At 49.4% G+C, this 23330-nt stretch overlaps 1 protein-coding gene across 3 annotated transcripts in view; it reads right to left on the reverse strand.

Moving 5' to 3' along the window:
• Window positions 1–23330, reverse strand: part of Rnf213 (ring finger protein 213) — a 91499-nt gene that overhangs the window by 8129 nt on the left and 60040 nt on the right. For 2 of the 3 annotated variants that reach the window (XM_078041480.1, XM_078041478.1), the window contains exons 37-58: window positions 22835–22980; window positions 21620–21774; window positions 20091–20303; window positions 19762–19943; window positions 19094–19214; window positions 15791–15891; window positions 15497–15679; window positions 14652–14821; window positions 14461–14560; window positions 12330–12441; window positions 11295–11508; window positions 10933–11123; window positions 9892–10014; window positions 8913–9020; window positions 8084–8326; window positions 7697–7778; window positions 6803–6837; window positions 5440–5534; window positions 3749–3908; window positions 3004–3184; window positions 1859–1950; window positions 1074–1325 (exon numbers count right to left, since the gene is read on the reverse strand). In XM_078041480.1, coding sequence (XP_077897606.1) covers window positions 1074–1325; window positions 1859–1950; window positions 3004–3184; window positions 3749–3908; window positions 5440–5534; window positions 6803–6837; window positions 7697–7778; window positions 8084–8326; window positions 8913–9020; window positions 9892–10014; window positions 10933–11123; window positions 11295–11508; window positions 12330–12441; window positions 14461–14560; window positions 14652–14821; window positions 15497–15679; window positions 15791–15891; window positions 19094–19214; window positions 19762–19943; window positions 20091–20303; window positions 21620–21774; window positions 22835–22980 — 3259 coding nt within the window. The remainder of the gene's footprint in view (window positions 1–1073; window positions 1326–1858; window positions 1951–3003; window positions 3185–3748; window positions 3909–5439; window positions 5535–6802; window positions 6838–7696; window positions 7779–8083; window positions 8327–8912; window positions 9021–9891; window positions 10015–10932; window positions 11124–11294; window positions 11509–12329; window positions 12442–14460; window positions 14561–14651; window positions 14822–15496; window positions 15680–15790; window positions 15892–19093; window positions 19215–19761; window positions 19944–20090; window positions 20304–21619; window positions 21775–22834; window positions 22981–23330) is intronic. The other variant, XM_078041479.1, reaches the window with a different exon arrangement.

The raw sequence follows: 23330 nt of genomic DNA on the forward strand, positions 1-23330 counted from the left end.
CTTAAACTAAAAAAAGGTTTACCACGTGATCCAGATAGCCCACTCCAAAGGAAGTCAGCCTATCAAAGAGGTACTACACACTATGTTTACGTGACACCATTCACAATAGCTAAGACATGGAACCTCCCTGAAGCCCATCGCAGATGAATGGATAAAGAAGATGTGGTTTATACATAATAGCTAAAAATAATTCAGCTGTAAGAAGAATGAAGTCCTGTCATTTTCAGCAAAATGGATAGAACTAGAGGACGTTCTGTTGTTAAGTGAAACAAGCCAGACACAGGCGAGATCAGCACATGCTATATGCATACATGGAAATATCACAATTCCATTAATGTGTACAACTAATTAATTAATAAAAGTAAATAATTAGGGAAAAATAAAAAGAAATTTGCCTCCTAGGCCCACTGTTGGGTGTGAGGCTGCTGGAAGGAAACACCAAGACCCCAAGCAGTGGTCGCTGGGTTTTGTTCTGAAGAGCCAGGATCCAGCATCCTCAGTGAAATGAAACTATGTCTTGATAAGAGATCACAACACTAGCACCAAGTCCTTCCGAGTGTGAGCACCAGACCTTTCCAAATCATTCTGCTCCCTGTCAGCTATGGTAATGACGGTCCATAAGGGAGGAGGTGAGAACATCTGCTGTGGCCCAGGAGAGCTCAAGTGGGTGAGAACTGGGGACCACTTGTGAGCCTGGCAGTATAACTACATCATGCAGCACACAGCCTCCTCCCTGCAGGGCACAGGGAGGCCCCTGGTTGAGCAGGCACTTGCTGGTGACCATCTGCTCAACTTCTGGGGATGAAGACAAGGTGTCAGAGCTGAGTGACCAGGGTGGTCCCTCCTGGTCTTTAAGTTCCTTACAGAGCACCACTAAGCCCCCTTGTGCATATTCCACCTGTGACTTCAGCAGATGTGTCTTTAGACCTCTGCGCTCTCCCTGAATCACAGTGCTCATGGGAAGGTTAGGGTTCTGCCTCTAGGAATGATGATGACTCTGAAGCCCGTCACAGCCTCCTGGTCCTCAGGAGAAGTCTAGCAGGTAAAGGAGGCAGACTGTGAGGTGGACACACCTTCTGCAGGAACTGCCAGAGCATGGGCACCATCTCCTTGCCGTTCTTCTGCTCCACAACATGCTGGAGGTACTCAACTGTGATCTTCTTCCTGCAGCTCCAAATCTTTGAGCAATGAACCACATTTTTCTGGGGCAGTCGGGGCAGGAAGTTCGCTGGGTCACCATATATGATTTTGGCCACGGGGTTGGAGCTGACACGTTCATCCTGGCTGATGAGCGTGCTCACAGTCAGCAGGGTCTTGTCTAGATGCTGGGTAAAGAAATGACACAGCATTCTGCAAGTGGGGCACTGACCCAGAAAGCAGGGCGGACGCCACAGTGGCTCCGCAGGAGTCTGCCTCTGCACCCCAGACGCTCACTTTTGCTCTCTTTCACTGTGATTCAGGGGTTCCTTGTTCCTAAACAGAGCAGGACTCTAGGGCCTGTATCTCACCACCCTTCCCTTCCTGACTTCCCTGTCCTGCTGTGGACAGTCGGCTCTGATGTTCTCAGCGGAGCGCTCATGAATCCAGAGTGCCCGTGCATTTCTGGAGGGTCTCGGCCTCTTACTTTCACAACCTGCTGTAAAAGCAGTGGAGAGCAGGCTGCTGCCCGCCCTCTGAGAACTCCTGATAATCCTTGGACTGACTTATGACCAGTACAGGAGGGACACCTGGGGACAGCAGGAGAAGTGACTCCAGGTAAGGCCTCTGATGGCCCTCCAGAGGACAGTGGGCCAACAGTGCTCAAATAAATGGGACCCTCCTGGACAGAGCTAAGGATTGGTCAACACTTGCCCCTTACCTCCAGTTCAGGTAGAAGAAGAGATGCAACATGTTTTTCCCAATTGTTTCTCCATTCTTTGGTTGACAGTTCTGCATCAAAATTTAAATGTCCTACAAAGAAAAAAAAATGTCTGTTACCCAACAAACAAAAAACAGCAATCTCCATACAGTAAGCACTGAATGACATTAATAGAGATAGTCTTCCTTCCTTAAGTTAACCAGGTACTGCCAACACCAGCCTCCAGACCTTGTGAGGATGCTGTAGTCTCTGGCAACCCTCCAGGCCATAGCTGTGATTTTTTTAATCTTTTTTTTTTGGTGGTGCTGGGGATTGCCTCCTTTGTGTATAGGAGGCAAGAACTCTACCAACTGAGCCGAGTCCCCAGGTCCCTACAGCTGTGGTCCTAAAGTCATTCCAAACAAATGGCTGAGGACAGGATGAGAACTTGACAGCCACACAGAGCCAGCTCACTGCTGCCCCCAGGCCCGTAGACAGAGGTGGTCCCGTGAGCTGGCAGCAGGTTAGGGCTCCCGGGTCTGTGTGCTATAGAAACCACACCACAACAGAGGCACTCGGCAAAGTTGGTCTCGCTAAGGTGGGAACTACACACTAATGCTGTTTTCTGGCAAAGACACTCTGAAGGGGAACAGATTCTCTGGCTGTAGGAACATTATTGAAATTGTAATTATCAGTAGGCTTTTGAATAACATTGTTCTACAATGGTCATCATGATTTTTGCAGGTAAATAACAAACTGAAATCCCTCCTATTGCTACCCCGATAACCACTTACGAAGTCCCCTTGCAAACCTTTGCTTTGGGCATGGATATAAATGTTTAGAAGAGTTAGTCGGGCAAACAGTGTTTGTAGCCTCCTTTTGTTCATGTTACAAATTGTAGATGTGAATATACTAGGTCAGGGTACAAGTGTGACATCTTTGGGAAAACAGAAGTGGGACACATGTCACTTGCTGGGGTGCAACATGATCCCGGGGCACAGGTTAAGGCTGTGTGCACATGCACCAGGTGTCTGTGTGGAGGAGTGCGGTGCCCTCCAGCCCCTGCAAGAAGAAGAGAGAGCTCACTTCCACTCCTGTCACCGCTCAGCAGGAGCCAAGGGAGCCTGGCCTCCTGGGAGTCGTGCCCAGCCCTGTCCCTTGCTTACTCTGGCCAGGGAGTGAGCACTGCTCTTTGAGAAGGCAGCGCAGGATGAGGTGGACCACGTGGGTGGTCTCGTCGGCACTCTTCCCCAGTGTCTTTGTTAACTGCTTCAAGTCTCTCTGGATGTGCTGCTGCAGGAATCCTTTTGGGTCCCTCACTGGAGGCTTGATGATGTTTATCAGGGCCTGTGGGGGCAAGGACCAGGCAGAGGTGAACACCACCCACTGGGAGGGGGTGGTTTCTAGGTGAGGCCAGGGTGCTCTCAGCATGACGCAGGCATCAGGGGACAGAAGGCAGGTGAGTGCAGTGAGAGACTGCTGACTGATGTCTTCGGGGTGTGGCGGGGAACACCGCCTTGTACCTCCTGCAGCCACCATGAGGTCACAGGCAACGAGGTCCCCTGCACTACCATGCCCAGCTGTGGGCCGAGGACAGAGCTGTGCACTCCAAGTAGACTTTATGATCTGAATGTTACATCCTATTATACACATGCAAGGATGTCACACTGTACCCCACTAACATGCTGTGTGGCAGTTAAATAAAACAGATTTTGAAAATTACAAAATGAAGTGGAGTTTCCATAATCTGATGAGTAGTTGCCGCAGTGGAAAAAGTGGGGTCTGTAACTCTTGGAGCACTCGTGGACTAGGTAAACCCCCCAGGGGCTAGGACTTGGCAAACAATGGACTGATGCAAGGGCAGCTGGCTCTTCCCATAGCACCTCGGAGTCTGGCGGTAGCGTCCTGTACCTTGGGATTTTGGGTGGCTCCCAGAAGCATAGCCAAATGAGTGAGTAGCCGGATGAGGATGAAGACCACAGGGGACAGCTCTCGGTCAGACACCACTACGACACCTCTGTGCTGCGGGTGGCCCAGCACATGGCCAGTCCTGGTTCTGTCTGTGTTGGCTCTGGAGAGGATAAGAGAAGGCAGTGAAGGCTAGAGACAGCTGCTTCTCCTCAGCTGCAGGGGCCGTGCATCTTACAACCAGGTTCCCAGTTTGTTTTGTTTGTTTTTTGTTTTTGGTACTCGGGATGGAACCCAGGGGCTCAACCACTGAACCACATTGTCAACACCCACTTTTTTATTTTTTGAGACAGGGCCTCACTGAGTTGCTGAGGCTACTTTGAATTTTTGATCCTCCTGCCTTAGCCACTGGGATACAGGTGTGCCCCACCATATTTCCAGTTTTTTGTTTTTTGTTTTTGTTTTCCAGTGCTGGGGATTGAACTCAGGGCCTTGTGCATGCTAGGAAATCACCCTACCAACTGAGCTATACCAACCCCTAGGTTTCTAGTTTTAAAGAAATACTAGATATTCTACTTGCCTAGACCACCTGCCTCAAGTCCTTCTCTCTTTAGACCCATCTGGCTGGCTGGCAGGCTGGCTGGCCAAACCCTACACATTCCCAGTGTTAAGTAGCTGCACAGTGTGGCCATTAGTGCAGGCTGTCAGGATGGAGGGCAGGATGGAACCCAGGGCCTTGTGCGTGTGAGGCAGGCACTCTACCAACTGAGCTGTATCCCTAGCCTTATATTTTTATTTTTGAGACAGGGTCTCACAGAAGTCCCCAGCTGTGTTCAAACTTTTGATCTTCCTGTCTCAGCCTCCAAAGTAGCTGCGATTATAGGCTTGTAGCACTGCCTAGCTGAAGGTCACAATTTTATATGGTTTCTGAGTCTGGTACAGTGGGCTGTCCTTATCTGTGGATTCAACCAACTGTGAATCAAAATTTTTCAGAAATGACTATGTCTATACTGAATAGTAACTTTTATTCTTCTTCTTATTTTCTATAAAGTATTATAAAGGGACTGGGCCTGTGGCTCAGAGGTAAAGCGCTCGCCTACCATGTGTGAGGGTGGATTTGATTCCCAGTACCACATAAAAATTAAATAAAGATATTGTGACCACCTATAACTAAAAAATATATATATATATATATATATATATATATATATATATGGCTGGGGATGTGGCTCAGTGGTTAAGACCTGTGTACCCCAAAAAAAAAAAAAAAGTCTACGGGATGATATTTGTAGGTCACATACAAGTACTGTGCCACGACATATAAAGGATCTGATCACCTGGAACTGAGTAGATGTGGAGGGCAGTGTCCTGGGAATAGTCCCCACAGAAAACATAGGGAGGGATGGATGTACTTGATAAGACTGATTACATGTGTCTTTACTTTTCTCAAATTAAAAAAAAGAAAAAAAGAAAAACAGGGCTGGGGAGTAGCTCAGTTTTAGAGCACTTGCCTGGCACATGAGGCCGCAGGTCCTGTCCCTAGCACTGAAAGCAAAAAAAAAAAAAAAAGCCAAAAACCAAAAGGGACTGCAGGTGTGCTTGATGTGACTCCCCAGCACAACCAGGGCGCAGATGTGCAGCAGTGGACAGCCCAGAGCCCCAGCCTCTGAGGGAGGGAAGCTGAGTCCACATACCTGATGCTCAGGAAGCCGGCGTGAGGTCTGTGGTCGACACCTCCGATGAGAGCACCGCAGTCAACACAGGAGCCCTGCTCCATCGGCATGCCACACTGGGACAGAGAGGGGACCCACAGTGAGCTTCATGGCATACATAGAAGCCACCCTGCACAGGAGGTGGCCTGTGCTGCTGGGACTGCATCTGTGCGTATGTGTGTCAAGGAGGAACAGGAGCCTGGCGACAGGGTGGGCACTTAACCAAGTGTGCTATCCAGCGGCAAAGGTGGCTTTATTTAAAAATAATCAGCATGACAGTTTTTCCTCCCAAGTAGAGTGACAAGTGTGCACAACCCGGCTCCCATCCTCACACTCACCACCTCTCTCTCCCTACATCTTGCACACCAGCCTCCAGACCTCCTCACCCACTGGAAAGAACCCAAACACCTAACCACAAGATCTGCCCCTACCAGGTCTGGGGATATGGCTCAAGTGGTAGCGCGCTCGCCTGGCCCCGTGCATGCCAGGTGTGCTTGATGTGACTCCCCAGCACAACCAGGTTCGATCCTCAGCACCACATAAGAATAAAATAGATGTTTTTATAAAAAATAAATATTAAACAAAAAAAAATTCCTCTCTCTTAAAAAAAAAAAAAAAAAAAAAAAAGATGCCTCTACCAAGAGCCCATGTTTCCAAGTCACAGGGTACCACGCCACATGTGAACCACAACCACAGCAGACCCTTCGCTGCAGGCTCTCAGAACAGAGATGTCCTGGAACCTGTTCCTAACTCACTTCACAACAAGGAAGTGAGTAGGTTCAGGAGGTGAAGTGTCTCCTGTTCACTTTATGGAGCAACACACTTGAATCCAGTCCAGCAGCCTGTTGCTCAGCAAGCGCAGATGCCATGAGCAGCCCAGAGACGCCCTAGAGTCCTGGAAGAGCAGCATCCACTCTTCCCCCAGGGCTCATCACTCACGCCCCTGAATCTTTCCTGTCCTCGCCTGTCCTTTGGTGTCTAGCCCACACTTTCTTTCTGGCTGAAGGTCTGTGTGGCAGGGCCAGGGAGGGAATGGGGCTCCCAGCCAGCAGCACCATTGTATCCCAGGGACTTGGGCAGTGCCTGTAGATTCACTGGTCCAGGAAGTGCTGCTACTGGTACCCAGTGAGCCGAGGTCAGGCATGCTGCTAAATATCCTACAATCCAATAAAGACCTGCAGTAAGAATAATGTCCACAGTGCCATTTAAATGCTCGGTTGGAACACCATGAGCAGCCCCCAGAATGAGCCTGTATCTCCCAGAAGGTCAAGACACTTATTCTTTGCACCCTTCCACTTCGGATGAGAATGCACATTTTGAGCCTCCCCCAAATACCAAGACTCACCTCTCCGACAGAGCACGGATGACCGTTGGGACAACCTGTTCAAAGGACAACAGGACACATGTTAACTAGTTAGCCTCCACCAAACGACCTATGTGGGAAGGGGAAATTGCTGCCCTCCTCTCTGTTCCTGACCAAAAGGACCCACAGCCTTCGTCCTGAGCTCCTCACCAGAATCCTTGAGCCATGCCGTCAGCTAAGTTACTACACATGTTCCTGGAGTTAACTGAATTCGTGCCACCAGTGAAAAGTGCCTGACCTTGGCTTTACACAGCAGAGAGGTGAGATTCACACACCAGGGCCACCTGGTGGCAGAGGGGACAGTGTTTTGTAACTGTCTATTCCCTTGGATTTTTTTTTTTTTTTTGGCAAAACCATGTTTTATAACAATTTTAAAAACTAGTTATTGGGGGCTGGGGATGTGGCTCAAGCGGCAGCGCACTCGCCTGGCATGCGTGCGGCCCGGGTTCAATCCCCAGCACCACATACAAAGATGTTGTGTCCGCCGAAAACTAAAAAATAAATATTAAAAAATTCTCTCTCTCTCTCTCTAAAAAAAAAAAAAAAAAAAAAAAAAAAAACCCCTGGATTATGACTGCTTTTGAATGAGCCTCAGGATGGTCCCCAGGTCTCCATTCTCCCAAATGACATTTTCTGGAGAGCAACAATGCAGCCCAAAGGTTTTGTCCTATGACAATGCAGGAAAACGTCATCTAGCCAGCAAACTATGTGGCTCTCAAGCCACATGGCTCTGCCAATTGCCAAAGGCAGGAGGAGGCAGGTGACTTGGGCCTTCAGCAGAACCCTATGAAGCCCAGGACCAACCCCAGGTCTGGCATAATCAAAGGATGCTCTTATAAGCTGCAAAGCGTGACCCCTTCAGACACCAGTACTCACTGTACCAGCGGACGCCTTCCAGACCCCTCCACTTCTGGGCTTGAGCTAGCAGGTCTTCAGGCATCGTTGGGAGAAAAGCATTCTGAAAGACCAAGAGCAGAAATTGCCCTCCTAAGCAGGCATGTTGGCTGTGGCTGCTAACCAGGAAGAGGCACACAGTGAGGAAGTTTCTACTCAGCTCGAGAGCTGTTTACAGAGGACATACAGCAACTTCATGTGAAATGACAGCCACGGCACCAGCACCGTGCTGAAGAACCAAGTGGGGCAACAGTGCAGAGAATCTAGAAGATGGACAGGTTTGACGGTTCCCATGGCCACATCTCATGTTGTCATGTTGGCTGGATCTCCCAACATGACAAACCACTGAAGTTTCACAGGGCTGCTTACCGCCATGCTGGCCGGGGAGAAGGCCAAGTTCCTCAAAGGCGCTAAGATTTCGCTCTGTCCACACAGAAGGACAGCTGCAGCATGAACAGCCATTTCTGTCACTGTTCCTTCAAGGCTCTCGTCACCAGGGCCCGTGCTCAGCAAGGGCAGACTGTGGTCCACGAGGGATGCTGCGAAAGGCCTGACCCCCGGAGGAGACAGGACCCTGCTGTCTTCAATGAACCGGCTCACAGCCTCGCACTGCTGGCACAAAAGACGTTTTTCACATTAGGGTATGTCAAAGAAGAGCGCTGCGTGAATTCAGGGTTTTCTCTTTGAAAGTCACACATTTCAGTATTGAGTACTTATCAAATATCAAGGTAAATATAGTTAAATGATCACCAAAGGAGGGTAAATTAATCAGAAAAGAGAAAGTTCAAGGCTGGGGTTGTGGCTCAGTGGTAGCGTGCTTGCCTAGCATGTGTGAGGTACTGGGTTTAATTCTCAGCACCACATATAAAACAAATAAATGAATAAAGGTCCACTAATAACTCATAAAAATTAAACAAGAACAAAAAAGAGAATGTTCATATAGAAACACAATAACCACATTCTTGAGTACAGATTTCAATACTCTGTTTTGGTAAACATTATGTAATGTTCCTGAGTCTATAAGCTTTGGGTTAAACAGAAAATAGTTCTTCTACATAACAAGGGTACACCCTCTGTCCTATAAAGGAAGTTTTGGAAGGTCATACTATAATATGCAAATAAAAGTTATGACTTTTACTGTGCTCAGAAAGTCCTTCCCAATCATGAGACTAAGTGCAAGCTCCAGCATGTCACTCACCTCTGGCTTAGGATGGAGGTCCTTGTTGCGGGAGCAGTGGAGAGCAGCCACTTCTCGGTACAGCACCAGCAGCAGGTAGACCACCTGTCGAGGTCTGTTCCTGCAGACCTGTGGACGGGATGTGGAGCGAGCATTCAGAAGCTCCACAGCACTACCTGGAGCAGCCTTCCCAAGGCCATGCACCAGGGCCTCCACACACACGCCGGGGGCTGTGCGTCCATGAGGCATGCTCAGGTTAATCAGGCAGCCTCGCCGGAGGAACAGAAGTCGGCACCTGTTCCCCTCCAGCTACCTCACTGATCTTAGCAATGTTTCCTGAGAAGAGACAGCATTTTCTATTTTCTCTTCCCAGCACAAGGCCAGGATAAAGAGTGACTCAAAAAGGAAGCAAGACCCGAATAAGTTAAAGGTGACAATCCTGGGGCTTGGTGGAGAGCACTTATGTCGTGCTCTTTTTTTTATAATGTGAGCACCACATAAAAAAATAAATAAAAAAATAAAGGTATTGTGTCCATCTACAACTAAAAATACTAAGAAAAAAACCAGAATCCTAAAACCCTGTATTAATATCAGAATAGACACATAAGCATATACATGGATTGTGAATCCACATAGCTATGGATTTGGCTAATAATGCTGACATCTTTCACTCACAATAATCCTGTAGAAAATTATTTCTCAGCAAGGTCTTAAAGAGATAATGCACATAAACAAATAAAAAGGAAGTGGCTGATGGCCTTGGCAGGTGCAGCAATTGTATGAGCCCAGCTCAGTTGCTGTTGCACTACTGTTCCAGCCATTAGTTCCCCCATGCTGGCCAGTGCACCATGCAGACCATGGCCATATGCCTCCTGGCATGCAGTGTGATTCTAGGGGCCGTTCAGAGGCCCTCTCCATCACACCTGCATCCTTGAACATAACCAGAGAAGATGGGGCACAAGGGTCCCCTGGCAGCAAGGGAAGCTGCATGCCATCCTACCGTCAGAGCAGCCTCGAGGCTGGGGGCCTTGCCCTTGAGCATGGCTTTGCCCACCGCGTCACGAAGTGCCTTGTATTCATCCCCATGCACCAGGTATCGGTCCATCTGGCCCGTGTGGTCCTTCTGCAGCCCAAGAGCAGGGGGTTAGTCACAGTGGGATGGGGTGGGATGTTCTGTAAGAACCCTTCTCCACAGGCAACGCAAGGCACGAGGCACCACTGGAGGCTAGAGGCAGCTGAGCTGGGTCACCCTGTGGGGCCTGCGCAGGACACTCCTGGGGTCTTCAGGAGCACGGCCTTCACAGGGACGGAGAGCCCGGAAGGAGGCAGGCTAACCCTGGAACTGCTTGCTTTCTGTATATATAGCACCATACCAAGCGAGGTGACAAAACATGTCATTCTGAGTCCCACGTGGTCATGCTAAAAATGCCTAGAGGACTGGGGCTGCAGCTCAGTGGCAAAGTGCTTGCCGAGCATGCGTGAGGCACTGGGTTTGATCCTCAGCACCACATAAAAATTACCAAAAAAAATAATAAAGGCATTCTGTCCATCTACAACTACAACAACAACCACAACAACAAATGTCTGGAGTTTCAGTGCCATTTTGTGACCCCCCAGGACAGTAAGAATTTACCAATTTCTGAGCACTAGGAGCTGAGAAAGTCAAACCCATGGCAATTATCTCTCAATTCTCACCGGCCTCTGCCTGGCAGAGAGCCCAAGACACCACCTCTAAGCTGAATCTCCTTATAATTTGCTGGAAGCAAATATTTAAAAATACTCATTCACTTTCTCTCGTCTAATTCAATTAGAAGTGAAGCCTGGGTAAGCTGCAGGTGAATGAGAAACACTTGTAAGTGAGCACCCACACGTGTCCATGCCTATCTTTGCTCTCCAGTACATGGCCTAAACCCACGTTGAAGCAGAGACCAAGGACCAGATAGATGCCTGCCAGTGCCCTCTTGTCGTGAGGACTGGGAGGTGGGGCAGGGTGGGGAGTGGTGCCCGAAGCTTGCCCGCTCTGCCAGGGTCCTGCCCTCACCTGCTGTGCAATGACTCCCTTGGGAAACACCCACTGGTACTGACGGCCCTGCCTGGAGAGGCCCTGCACAAACTCCATCCCACGCAGGCTCGCGAGCCTCCGGACCAGGTACACGCGGTGCCAGTCGTTCCCCGCTCGGGTGCAGAACTGCTCGACGTGCCGCAGGTAGCACTGCTGTTCCTCAGCCAGCTCTGAGAATGCAAGGACAAAACTGGTCAGGGACTGGGGACTGAGGCCCTGCTTCTAGGGAACTCAGTAAAACACACTCAAGAGAGGGGAACATGGAAAGGGTCAGCAGGACCCTAAGGAACTGTCCAACTTGTCTAGGCAGAGCCAACTTCTCCCAGGTAGGGAAGACCTGCCTGAGCCCTCCTGAAGCTCCAAGAGGAGGTCAGAAGCCCTGTCCAGACACAGGCGGGTCCTGGCCACCTCCTGCAGGTACTCTACAGACGCCGCAGTGGCAGGTCCTTGGCCTCGTCTCCCCGAGGAGCAGGTCAGGAGGAAACGGCCTTCCTCCCTCAGGCACTGGAGTTCACTCTGTGTGCAGGCAGCGCTGGTCTTCTCCTGAATTGAATCCTGAGGAACAGAGAACAAGAAAGAAAAGAATATTATGCTTTTTAATAGGCAAGTCTCTGACCTTCTGAAATTGCTGGGAGAATTAAAGGGAAGATAAAGACCGCCATTGTAGAGCAGAGTATAAATTTTTTGGATCATAGGAAACAATTGGAAAAAGCAAACCTGTAAAGGAAAAAAATGTACAATTTAAGATAAAAAGAAGAAATCCACATGTGTTAATGATGTTTAGAAGAGTGGCTTTGTTTTATATTCCTGTAATTCGCGGAAGCCTAGTTTAACAGAAGTCAGCTGACTTCCTTCATCTGCTTCTGATGCCACATTGAGGCATATGAAGGAATAAAAATATGAAGAAAATAAAAATAAAAAGGATTCATGATCTCACCAGCTGGGGACAACCCTGGCTAACCCTGTGGCACAGTCATCTAGGCTGCGGTTCCTTCTGCTTTACACAAACGTGCGCACGACTGTCAATAGTTACGTACTGTTTAACAACAGGATACCTTCAAGAAACGCATCCTTAGGGGATTTCACCGCCCGGCAAATGTTGGACAGCTTTACAGGCTAGGTGGAGATCTCACATACCACCAGGGCGGTGTATGACGGTGACAGAAATGTCACCAAACAGCTCCTGACATGTGTGTGACACTAAGGACAGAGCAATGTCTTTGAAACTTTTTTCTTTTTCCACGTGGGAAAGAAACATCTGTTAATCGCACTGAGTAAAGCTACATCCTGTCAGTTTTCAGAAACTCTGCCACTGAGTAGACCACATGGTTCAGACAGTTTGCAGAAGCAGAGCGACGAAGCAGCGGCCGGCTTACCTCCAGGCAGTTGATGAAGAGCATGTACAGTTCGGTCTTGTCTTCAGTGATGAACGCCTTCTTCTCTAACAGGGACAAGTAGGCCTGGATGTAATCTTTCACTGCATCGAAGCTGTGGAAAGAGCAATATTATTTCTGGTTATATCAGGATGGCAGAATCACCCTACACAAAAGAACATCTACTAACCAATCATCTGCCCATCTATTTTTCCCTGTGTGTATAAAGGTATAATACATACATATGGGAGTATATAGATTTAACAGCTTTTTATTAAAAATGTTGTCAGAGTCTCGGAGGAATATGGAATTCCATATTGCAGACCAGCTGTTCTTAAAATTCATTGAGAACTGCAGACAATTTTTTGTTTATTTAGGTCAAATCTTTCAATGTTTATGGTACTAAAAATTAAAACTGAAGTTTCAAGAGTATTTATTAATTCATGTAAGACAAAAAGAATAAACCCCCATGTTCTTGGAAGCCTAGTTTAACAGAAGTCAGCTGACTTCCATCACCTGCTTCTGATGCTACATTGAGGCATATGAAGAAAATCTGGCCTTACAGACGATATAGTTGGAAAAGGAGAAAATGTTTAACAGTCCTTGCATATATTTGGGGCTATTCTTTTTCAATACTGTACCAACCCTTGAAAAGTGATCATTTCTCAAAGCTGGTTGTGGGGCCTGAGACCACACCAGTTCTGTTTTCACTTTCAATTATGTGACACCCACACAGTCTACTCTGCTGTGGATTGTTCCCAGTGTTACAGAAGGAACCCAGGGCTTCCCTGGGGGCTAGTTAAAGCCGGACGACTGAGCTGCATGCCTAGCTGCTGGATCATCTTTGACACACATGATTCTGTGACATTAGGCATTGGTCATTTGGAAAAGCCTTGGTTTGCTGAGCAAGGCAGATCGTGAGAGGTTGGCATCTTTTTTCTATGACCTGTTGTTGTAGATACCTACCTATATTCATTAACCTCACTACAGATCTGTGGTCTGGTAGTCATTGGTTTAGGCAAAATGGCGAGGCCTGAGGGTAGCAGCCACTCTAAACCGGAGACCTTTAGGAGTGGCATTCTTTGAGATAACCACTCTCCTCTGCTATGCAGCTGGAGTGCTTCTGGTCTATTTCCTGCTGCTACACAACATTAAAAATTGCAAACTTAATGGTCAAGATTTAGTGACTCCCATAAGTGAAACTGGGATTTTAAAAATTACATGTTCAGGGGCTTAGACTGTAGCTCAGTGGTAAAGTGCTTTCCTCCCATGTGTGAGGCACTGGGTTCAATCCTCAGCACCACATAAAAACAAATAAAGATATTGTGTGTCCATCTACAACTAAACAAATATTTTTAAAAACATGTTCACAGTGGAGAAGTAAACCATGACTCTGGTTATAATTTCCTTCATGCAGAGAGGCCCACAATTCACCCATCACTGCTTTGGCAATGGCATCACATGGCAAATTACTGTCTCACTTTTTTAAAATATATTTTTAAATTGTAGATGGACACCATGCCTTTACTTTGTGTGTTAATTTTTATACAGTGCTGAGGAGCAAACCCAGTGCCTCACACATGCTAGATAGGCACTCCACCACCGACCTTCAACCCCAGCCCCACTTAGTATCATTTTTAAAAATTCAGCTCAGGGACCCCTTCCCCACCAAAGAGTCCCACCATCACTCTGAGAACTGAAGCCTGATGAACACACAGGATCAGCTTGCACAACAGGACAGACACCATGTTTGGACAACACGGACCGCCCATCTAACCAAGAAAACACAGAGCCCATGCGCCGTGGAACTGGACTTGGAGGAAGCCAAGGGTGAAGGAGGTTCTGAGTTACTCCCCCACAAATCATACTCTGGGGTGGGCTGTGGAGCTAGGGTCAGAAACACCCCTCTGGATGCAGGGGTTCTGCATACTTTACCACGCCAAGGACCACCCCCCCCAGCACTCTGTCTTCTTGCTACCTACACGCCCTCGGCCAGGGCCAAATCACATGCCTCCCGGGGACAGTGTCCATACATAACCATGAGCTAGGACAGGTGGCAGCACGAAGACCAAGCATGGCGCACCCAGAGAAGCCAAGGCCCTGGAGAAGCACGCGCTCAGGGAGCCGCTCCCACCTGTACTTCAGGAGCAGCTTCAGCACCACGGAGCGAATGACGGGAGTCTTATCCACGGCATCGTCAAATGGCGAGAGAGACTTCGTGTGTTCCCGGTGTCCTTAGCCAGAAAGAAAAAGATGCTTTCGCTCATATCATGGCACCAAATGGAGAGGAACTGAATCTAGGTTTGAAGGAAGAAAGCAACTCACGTTGGGGAGCATCTCTCAAGAGCTCCTTCTGCACGAAGAGTAGAGACAGCAGCCCATCAATCACGCTCTTCTGAGGAGGGGTATTGTCTTTGAAGCATACAGTAGAAACCAGGTCCACAAAGAAACTGTTGCACATCTGCCGGAACTGGGCGTGTTTCCCAATGGCCACCCTGAGGAAATGGTAGCAAACCCAGTCAGAAGGCTCAGAGAGCGTGTTCCCAAATCCCTGCATGCAGAAAGATTTGAGATTCAGACATCTGATTTTACGCCATCAGATTCAAGTGTCCACTGCCGTTGATCTTTGCAACTGCAGACAGCATCTACACATATCTCCTCCAAGAACAGCTCCACTATTGAACCAGCCCAAGCATGTCACAGAACCCCTCGGTTGGGAGGAAAGATGGAAAACCACCACTGGTGGAGCAGGACCGCGGTCTGAAGCGCACAGCGCTATGGCTCTCTTCCCTACCCCCAGAGGCTGGGCAGAGAGGTTGTGTGGCTTTGTGGTAGAGGGCTTACTTGCCAAGCACGCACCAGGCCTGGGCTCCACACGGCACCTGTCACCCACGCAAAAAGGAGGACAGAGAAGCTGGTTTCTCTCACGGGCTGCATTTCATATTGTCTGAATTTTGCTGTCTCAAAATCTTGCTGGACATGTGATATCTTGGAGAGACAGGGATTCTGAGGCACCCAATGTCTAAGAAGTGCTCAAGTGAGAGCCTCACTTTAGACAGCTCTCCAAAGCCAGGCTTTTACCAGATGGAAGAAAAATTGAAGTTCTGAGTATTATTTGAAAAAAAGGATAGAGAAAAGAGGAAGACTTTAAAAGAGATTGAGTGTTTTACCTGTGCTCTTGGGAAACTGTCACAGAGAACTTGTCAGGCAGGTCGGTTAAACAGTAGGGGCAAATCATCTGCCCGGGGACGAGCCAGCTCTTGATGCAGGGCAGGCAGTACGCATGGTCACAGGGCAGACACACAGGGTCCTGAGCATCTCCCAGGCAGATGGGGCACGGCTGCACTCCAAACCTGGAATCCAAGCAGGCGATGGGCCAGGCAGACGCTGGCCTGGAGCACCAGGGCCCCCCAGGGCCCCCGAGGGGCAGCGCTCCCACCCCCCTGGAGCCCAGACCCTCTCACCTGGCCAGGCTCTTGCTGGCTTGCTCCTTGCACTCGCAGAGTGTGGTCATCACAGCCATAAAAGGCCTCTGGGTCTTGAGGTTGGAGTTCTCTTGAAGACACTGGAGAAGAAAGTCCTGGTGAGAGGCGGCACCCAGCGAGGGGGAGCAGGGGTCCCCCAAGTCAGCTTTGCCCTCGGGCAGCCCAAGGCCTCAGGGGATCTTCGAATGTCCCAGGCTGTCTACTCTCTGTGGCCTGCTGCTTTTTAAAAACAAGGACTAAATTACCAGGTCTCTTCTCCGCTCCTCCTTTCGGGTCTACCCCCTTCCCTCATCTGGTGTTTTCAAACATTAAATAATAACGTCATGGCCTTGCAGACACACCATTAAGCTTTAAGAGACCTGGGCAGGTTTTGAAGATTTACGTAGACCTTGATTGGTTGGATGGGTGATTGATTTAGAGACAGGGTCTGGCTGTGTTTTCCAAGCTGCTCTCAAACTCCTGGTCTCAAGCGGGGACTACAGCTGTGCACCACCACCCCTGGCTAGAGCATGTTTTAAAAGAACGTCACATGGAGACCCAGTGTGGCTGCACGGCCGCCCTTCTGGTCAAGTCCCCTCCACTCCCAGGTAACCACACGCCTAAGCTTTTCCTCTGAGGGCACAGGCACCTGTGTCATCACCCTGCCACTGTCCTGCATGTTCTCCTTTAGACCCAGAGGCCTGGGAGGCCCCACTGCAGGCTTGCTTCTGCGACTTCCTGGTCGGCTGCTCAGCTGCAGCTGACGGGTGTTAACTACTGTATGGCCGCCCCCACGACTCTTCCAGATTCCTGTCATGGGCATTCAGTGTGTGCTGGGGCTTCTCAACTCTGAACTGTGAGTGCTTCACTAACAGTCTTGGGTACATCTGCTTCAGTAAACACAGGAAGTTGGGCTGGGGAGCACTTTCCTAGCATGCACGAGGCCCTGGGTTCCACCCTAGCACCACGAAATAAATCAAAGTGTCTCTAGGACACAGTTAGAAATGCACATCTCCAGCAGTGCAGGGCAGTGATCTCATGATTCAACCGCTGTTTCTGAGTTTGTGCTCAGGCAGGATGTTGGTATAGACATTCCTACAGGAAGTTTCTTAAAGGGTAGTTCCTATTTCGACTTTGCATAGGGTATTTTTTAAAATCATAAATCATGTCAAATATTCTGTCTAGCTTTTGAAGTTATCATTTAGAGATAACTTTTTAGCTTATATCACTGATGACATTTATAGATTTTTTTGAGCCATCCTTGAATTCCCAGGATTGATCATACTTGAAAATGATGTGTGTTTTATCCTGATAAACTTGATTTGTTAAGTAACAACCCAACTCAGCAGCAGGCAAAAGACTTAGACATTCTTCAAAGACACATAAATACCAGAGACGTGTACGACAGTGGTCCTCTTCCTGCATTGGATACAGCCCTTGATGCTCTAAAGCAGGCTTATTTTTCTCTCCTCCCTCATCTTAGGGAAAACAGGATTCCTTTGAATGGCTCTTTAAAAACCCTCTGGTCCCATATCACTCCAGTCAGAATGGCAATTATCAAGAATATAAGTAATAAAAAACGTGGGTGAGGACTGGGGTTGTGGCTTAGCAGTAGAGCACTTGCCTCGCATGTGTGAAGCACTGGGTTCCATCCTCAACACCACATAAAAATAAATAAATTAAATAAAGGAATCATGTCCATCTACAACTAATAAAATAATATTAAAAAAATGTGGGTGAGGTTATGGGGAAAAAGGCACACTCAGACATTGCTGGTGGGACTGCAACCACTCTAGAAAGCAGAAAACTTGGAATGGAATCACCATTTTACCCAGTTATCCCATGCCTCAGCATATACCCAAAAGACTTAAAATCAGCATCCTACAGTGACACAGCCACATCAATGTTTAACAGCTCAATTCACAATAGCTAAACTACGGAACCAATGTAAGTGCTCTTCAGAAGATGAATGGATTAAGAAAATGGGTAGGTATACATTATAGAATATTACTCATAAAGAATGAAATTAAGGGATTTGCCAGTAAATGGATGGAAACGGAGCCTATCATGCTAAGTGAAATAAATCAATCCCCCAAACCAAAGGCTGAATGTTTTCTCTGATATATGCTGACGCTGACTCACAATAGGTGGGCAGGGTGGGGGTGGGGTAGTGGAGGTTCACCAGATGAGATAGGTGGAAGGGAGGGGAATAGGAATAGGAAAGACAGTAGAGTGAATCGGACACCACTTTCCTACGTTCGTATGTGAGTCCACGGCCAGTGTAACTCCACATCGTGTTCAACCATATATGTCTGATAGGTCAGAATGCACTCTACTGTGACATACAACTACAAAGAATGACAGCAACAAAAAACAGGGGGGAGCACTCTGTTTTTGGGGAGTCACACCTTCTGGGACACAGTCGCTGTGTTTCTCTTTTGCTATTTATTGCAAAGCAATAAAATGTCTTTTTCCAGTTTCAAAAAACGCAAAAACAAAAACAAAAACCTCTCAAGTTCCGTGGTCCATTAGCACACTCTGTGAAAGGTCTCCTGTGCTTTCCAGCTAGACCAGGAACTTAGTTCAGGGCGATGAAACATGAGCTGGAGCGTGCGTGGGTCCTGGGTGCAGCTCAGGGGCCAGAGCCAGCCCGCATGTGTGAGGCCCTGGGTCCCAGCCCGGACAGCCACAGGCTCTACAGCAAGAACAGCCTTTGAAGACCAGCAGCTGGAAGGTGGTTGTTGAGGAGGCCAGAGGGGCAAGCAAGAAGCAGTGTGGGCACCTGACCCTGGGAGTGAGCAAGCCCTGGCCTGCACAGACCATCCTGCACAGGGCCTCGGACATTCTGGAAAAGTCGGGGTGCGCTGGCACTTGGCATCTATGCCAATCTCCTCTTAGAGCATCTGCCTGCATTCAAAGGCTGCACACCTGTCTGCAGTGGCCTTTCACAGACACCCTGACAGAGGGCACTAAGGAGGCCAATGGCCTTCTACCCACAGGGGGTACACAGGACACAGTCACAGGACCAAAGTCATGTTGTGCTGAGTGGCCATTGTTGCTAGACAGCCTGGCCACAGAGATGGTGGCTTTCTCTGGTACTGGAAGCAGAGGCTCAGTGGTCTTCTGTTCCCATAGTCCCACTGATTACTCCAAGGTCATCCTAGAGGTCGGTGGAGCCCATTCCTTTAGCCCTTGCAAAGCATCCACAAGCAAGTTCCAGACAAAATACGTGCATTCCCTATGCTGCTAGGTGAGAGCCCAGCACTGACCTGCATCCCACCAAGACATGTGCCCAGTGCTCACCTTGTCCAGTGAGAAGACGTACTTGGTCACCAGCTGGCACAGCTCAGGAATCTGGCTCTCAGTCCCCAGGAGCACGTGCTCCACAAAGAGTGCAAGGGGGAAAACCCGATTCCACTGGGTCCTGTAAAGGAGGGTGTCACACTCAGCTCTGGCAGAGGACTCTGAGACAGGAGGAGGAGACGAGAGGAGAGGGCAGGCTCCAGGCGGCGCAGGAAGGTGAGCTGACAGGAGGGGTTACCCCCAGCCCTGCCCTCAGCAGTGCTCCTAGCAAGCAGGACTTGGGGTCTCCCTCTGCTGCCTCAGCACACACTGCCACTGGGCCGGCTCTCAGTCCCGGGCACAGGTTGAAATGCCCTCAACCCTGAAGGCCTGCCCCTCTGCTTGCCCTGCCCGCCGTGTCCTTCCACTGGCTCCCTGCCACCACTGTAGTTCAAGGTGCAGCTTAGCAACCTGCCAGTCTTTTTGGGCCCCGGGGCACCACGGCCTATCTGCATGTGGCTCTCCTGTCTCCAGCACCTGTCGACAGGCTTCGTCAAGGCACAGTGAGTGCACAGAGCCCCCCTGTGTCAGAAGCATGTGCCCACCCTGCTGCGAAGTGCCTCTTGACCTGGAGTCCATGAGTGAGCACAGGCCCAGCGGGCCAGGGACAGGCGGGCCCCAGGTCTCACCTGAGCTCCGCAGCGACAGCTCTGGCCACGCTCCCGCTGCCTTGTAAGTACCCGTCGGAGCACACGAGCTCCAACGGCATGGCCAGCTTCCTCACCAGCTGCAGCCAGGCCTGGGCACTCGGCTTCAGGGTGTCTCCCGTCAGCATTTCAGCACAGGCCATGGCAGCCAACACATCCAGTGTCTAGGAAGAGGACAGCGCTCGTGTGACCCTGTGGGATCCCCGCCCTCCACCCACCCTCTTCTTTGCCTGTGGCTCCCATGCCCCTGAAGGGTCTCCTTTGCTCCTGGGGATGGGCCAGGGCCTGGGCCTCCCACAGGGCCGCCCTACCATTTCACTGCCAACGATGTCGTGCTTCTGTGCCGCTTCAGTGAGGCTCTGCAGAACCTGTGGGTGGGTGGTCACGATTCTGGAGAAGTTGTGCAGGCGCGTCCTGAAATGCTGATAGGCCAGGTGTACCCATGGCAAGCAGAGCCTGTCCTCTGGCCTCCCTGAGGCTGCTCGCAGCTCACAGACGCAGGACCACAGGGCCATCTGCAGAAACTGGGGTTTCGAAGGGTTTTAGTATGCATTTTTAAATTATAAAGAGATGTTTTACTGTGAGAAATCAGAACTATTCAAAAAACCACGGAAAAGAAAAAATTACAAACCAGACTTCACATCTCCCGACTGCTTTTCAGTAGAGCCTCTGGCCATTTTCCTAGCTACGCCTTAGAATCATCCACAGATCAGGATCTGAGGATTTTTCCACTCAAGATTAGACTAGGAGAATTACTCTATCACTCGTTACTTGTGGAACACATCATTTTCAGTGGTTGCAAAACGACCATTTTAAAGTGGCCATACTTTAGTTTGTCCCTCCGTTGTTTATTTGGACACTTATTTCTTTTTTTTTCTTTTTTCTTTTTTTTTTTTTAAAGAGAGTGAGAGAGGAGAGAGAGAGAGAATTTTTTTAATATTTATTTTTTAGTTCTCGGCAGACACAACATCTTTGTTGGTATGTGGTGCTGAGGATCGAACCCGGGCCGCACGCATGCCAGGCGAGCACGCTACCGCTTGAGCCACATCCCCAGCCCTTAATTCATTTCTAATTCTTCATAATCAGAAACAAAGCTGGAAGAGCCTTTCTGGGACACCTATCCAGGCTCTGCTGGCTCTAGCAGGATGGCCTGCAGCTGGCGACGAGGCGCTGTGACCACCTGCCACATAATCGCTGCTCAGCACCTGCCCAGGAGGCCTCGCAGTTCCACCATTCCTTTTGAAAACTTGGTTTTGCCAAATGGGCAGGTACAAGTGGCATCTGAAGACTGTCTATGCTCTCTTGACTTTGGTGGGTGGGGGCTGAGCAGGGGAGCAAAGCTTTCCAGACCCCCACACAATTACACTCTGTGTAGCTGACTTGTAGCTTCTACCTGTTTTTAAAAATCAGGAAATATTCTGCTGATTCCCAAGAAAACCCTGCCGACCTTCCGTGGCACTGGCTGCAGTATGTTCTCCCACACCCGCCACCTCCTTTCACCATTCTGAGTGTGGCTACCAGGCAGCCGGGTGGATTTTCTCCAGAAACAGAAAAGTATCAATCATTCCACTGAATTTCACTTATTATACTCATCTCAGGAGATCAGTTACATTAATTTTGTCAAGAGAAACTCAACAATTTAAAGAGGTGCTCCAGGAAAACTGGAAAGCTTCTCAAGGTGCTAGAATGTCCCTTCCAGGAGGTGTTGGGGAGTGGCGAGGCCTGGCCTTGTGGTCTGAGCAGCTCAGGGTACATTCTCAGCCTGGCACCAGCCCTTGGAAGCTGTTTGTCCCTAGTCCATTCATGCAATTTCTACACTTGACCTTGAACGGATACCTACCTCCAGCTCCTCTTGGTTGGACACTCTCATGGTCAAGAGCAGGAAGTCCCTTGAGTAGCACTGAACCAGCTCTTGCTGCTGATCTTCAGGAAGTTGGGCAAGAAACATGCCCAGGGGAGTCTGCTGGAAAATTTCCACTAACTTCTCTGACTGCCCTGCAGGGAAGAAGCCAGAGTGGCTTGAGAGAAGCAAAGCCACAAGCTGAGAGAAGCTCGTTGCCCAGAAGGACCCACAGGCTAGTACAGCCCCCTGGGGCAGCGTGGAGACAGGGTCCTGTTGGCTGCTTTACAGGAATAGAGAATGGAGATGTACAGACCAGGGGACCCGGAAAGGAAGGACACACTGCCCCAACAGGAAAGCACATCTGAGGTAGCCTGAGTTTTGTGCTACACGTCTGTCAGGTGCAATGGGCCCCAGGAGTCCTGGGTTCCCAGGGCATCAGGACTGAGTGGGCTGCTCTTCAGGGCTGGGGTCAGAGCCTGCACCACCCGAGGTTTTCCTCCAGCAGGTGGGGAGTCTGCACACTCCGGGGACCAGCAGGAGTAAAGAAACACCCTCTCAGCAGGAGACAGACTGCTTCCAGGGGACAGCGGGAGAATATGGAACCGGAAAAGCAAGTTCACTTCGAGTGTACTGACTGGTTCTCCAAGTAAGTGTTGAAAAGATGACTTCACATGTGAAGCATGACTTCTCAAAAAAGTCATTTCCAAAAAAAGCACTGGCATTGGCTTTTCAGGAATGACTATTGCCAACCCTCACCCCCAGAATGTGACAGCGGAGCACGCTGTCTAGCTCGTGTGACTCAGGAGGGAAGAAGGAGGACACGCCCCCTTGGTTGCCAGCAGCTGTTGAGAAAGCTTAAATGGGAAGTTTCCCGGGTCTGAGCCTCAGGACAGGACAGTGAACTCGCAGCAGGTAGGAAGCTCCGGCAGCTGCTGGAACGTGCTCCAGTTCACCAGACTGCCAGCCAGAGAGCTACCACGTCACCTAAAGGCTCCTTCACAGTGGGACTTAAAGGCTTCAGCAGAAATTCCAAAATGAAAAAAAAAAAAACAAAAACATGAACTTTAGCCTATTCCGCACATAAAGTATGAAAACTAAAAGTCCTGGAATTTCAGGTGCTAGCCACTGTCAGCCCGATGATGGCCAGGCAGCCTCTCTTGGGGACAGGCTGCTTGACAGGGCTGAATCAGGCCCGACTTAAGCAGGGCTCACCTTTTGTATCTGTGATATACTGGGCCTTGACCCAGAGCTCGTCCAGATAGTCCCTGATTCTCCAGCTGAAGGGGACACTGTTGCAAGCACCCTCGGGAAGGCTCATATGGTTCTGCACCACGATGGAGGACATCTCACTCTTGGATCTGCAGTGGGGTGAGGTGAACAAGAATTGGTTCCTGAGACGGTGCTCTGAATACCAGAGGACGTGTGACTCAGTCCTCAAGAGGTGCTGTGGGGGGGCTAGTGTTGTGGCTCAGCGGTAGAGTGCTCGCCTGGCACACGCAGGGCCCTGGGTTCAATCCTCAGCACCACATAAAAATAAATAAATAAAATAAGCGTACTGTATCCATCTACAACTTAAAAATAAATACCGTGGGCCAGAGTTGGCTCCATGGTCGAGTGCTTGCCTGGCACGTGCAAGGACCTGGGTTCCATTTCCCAGACCACACAAAGCCAGTCAGGGACCCTGCTGTACAGGAATTGGAGACTGCCT

Source organism: Ictidomys tridecemlineatus, chromosome 3 (genome assembly GCF_052094955.1).
Source record: "Ictidomys tridecemlineatus isolate mIctTri1 chromosome 3, mIctTri1.hap1, whole genome shotgun sequence".
In the NCBI taxonomy this organism is placed as follows: Eukaryota; Metazoa; Chordata; class Mammalia; order Rodentia; family Sciuridae; genus Ictidomys; species Ictidomys tridecemlineatus.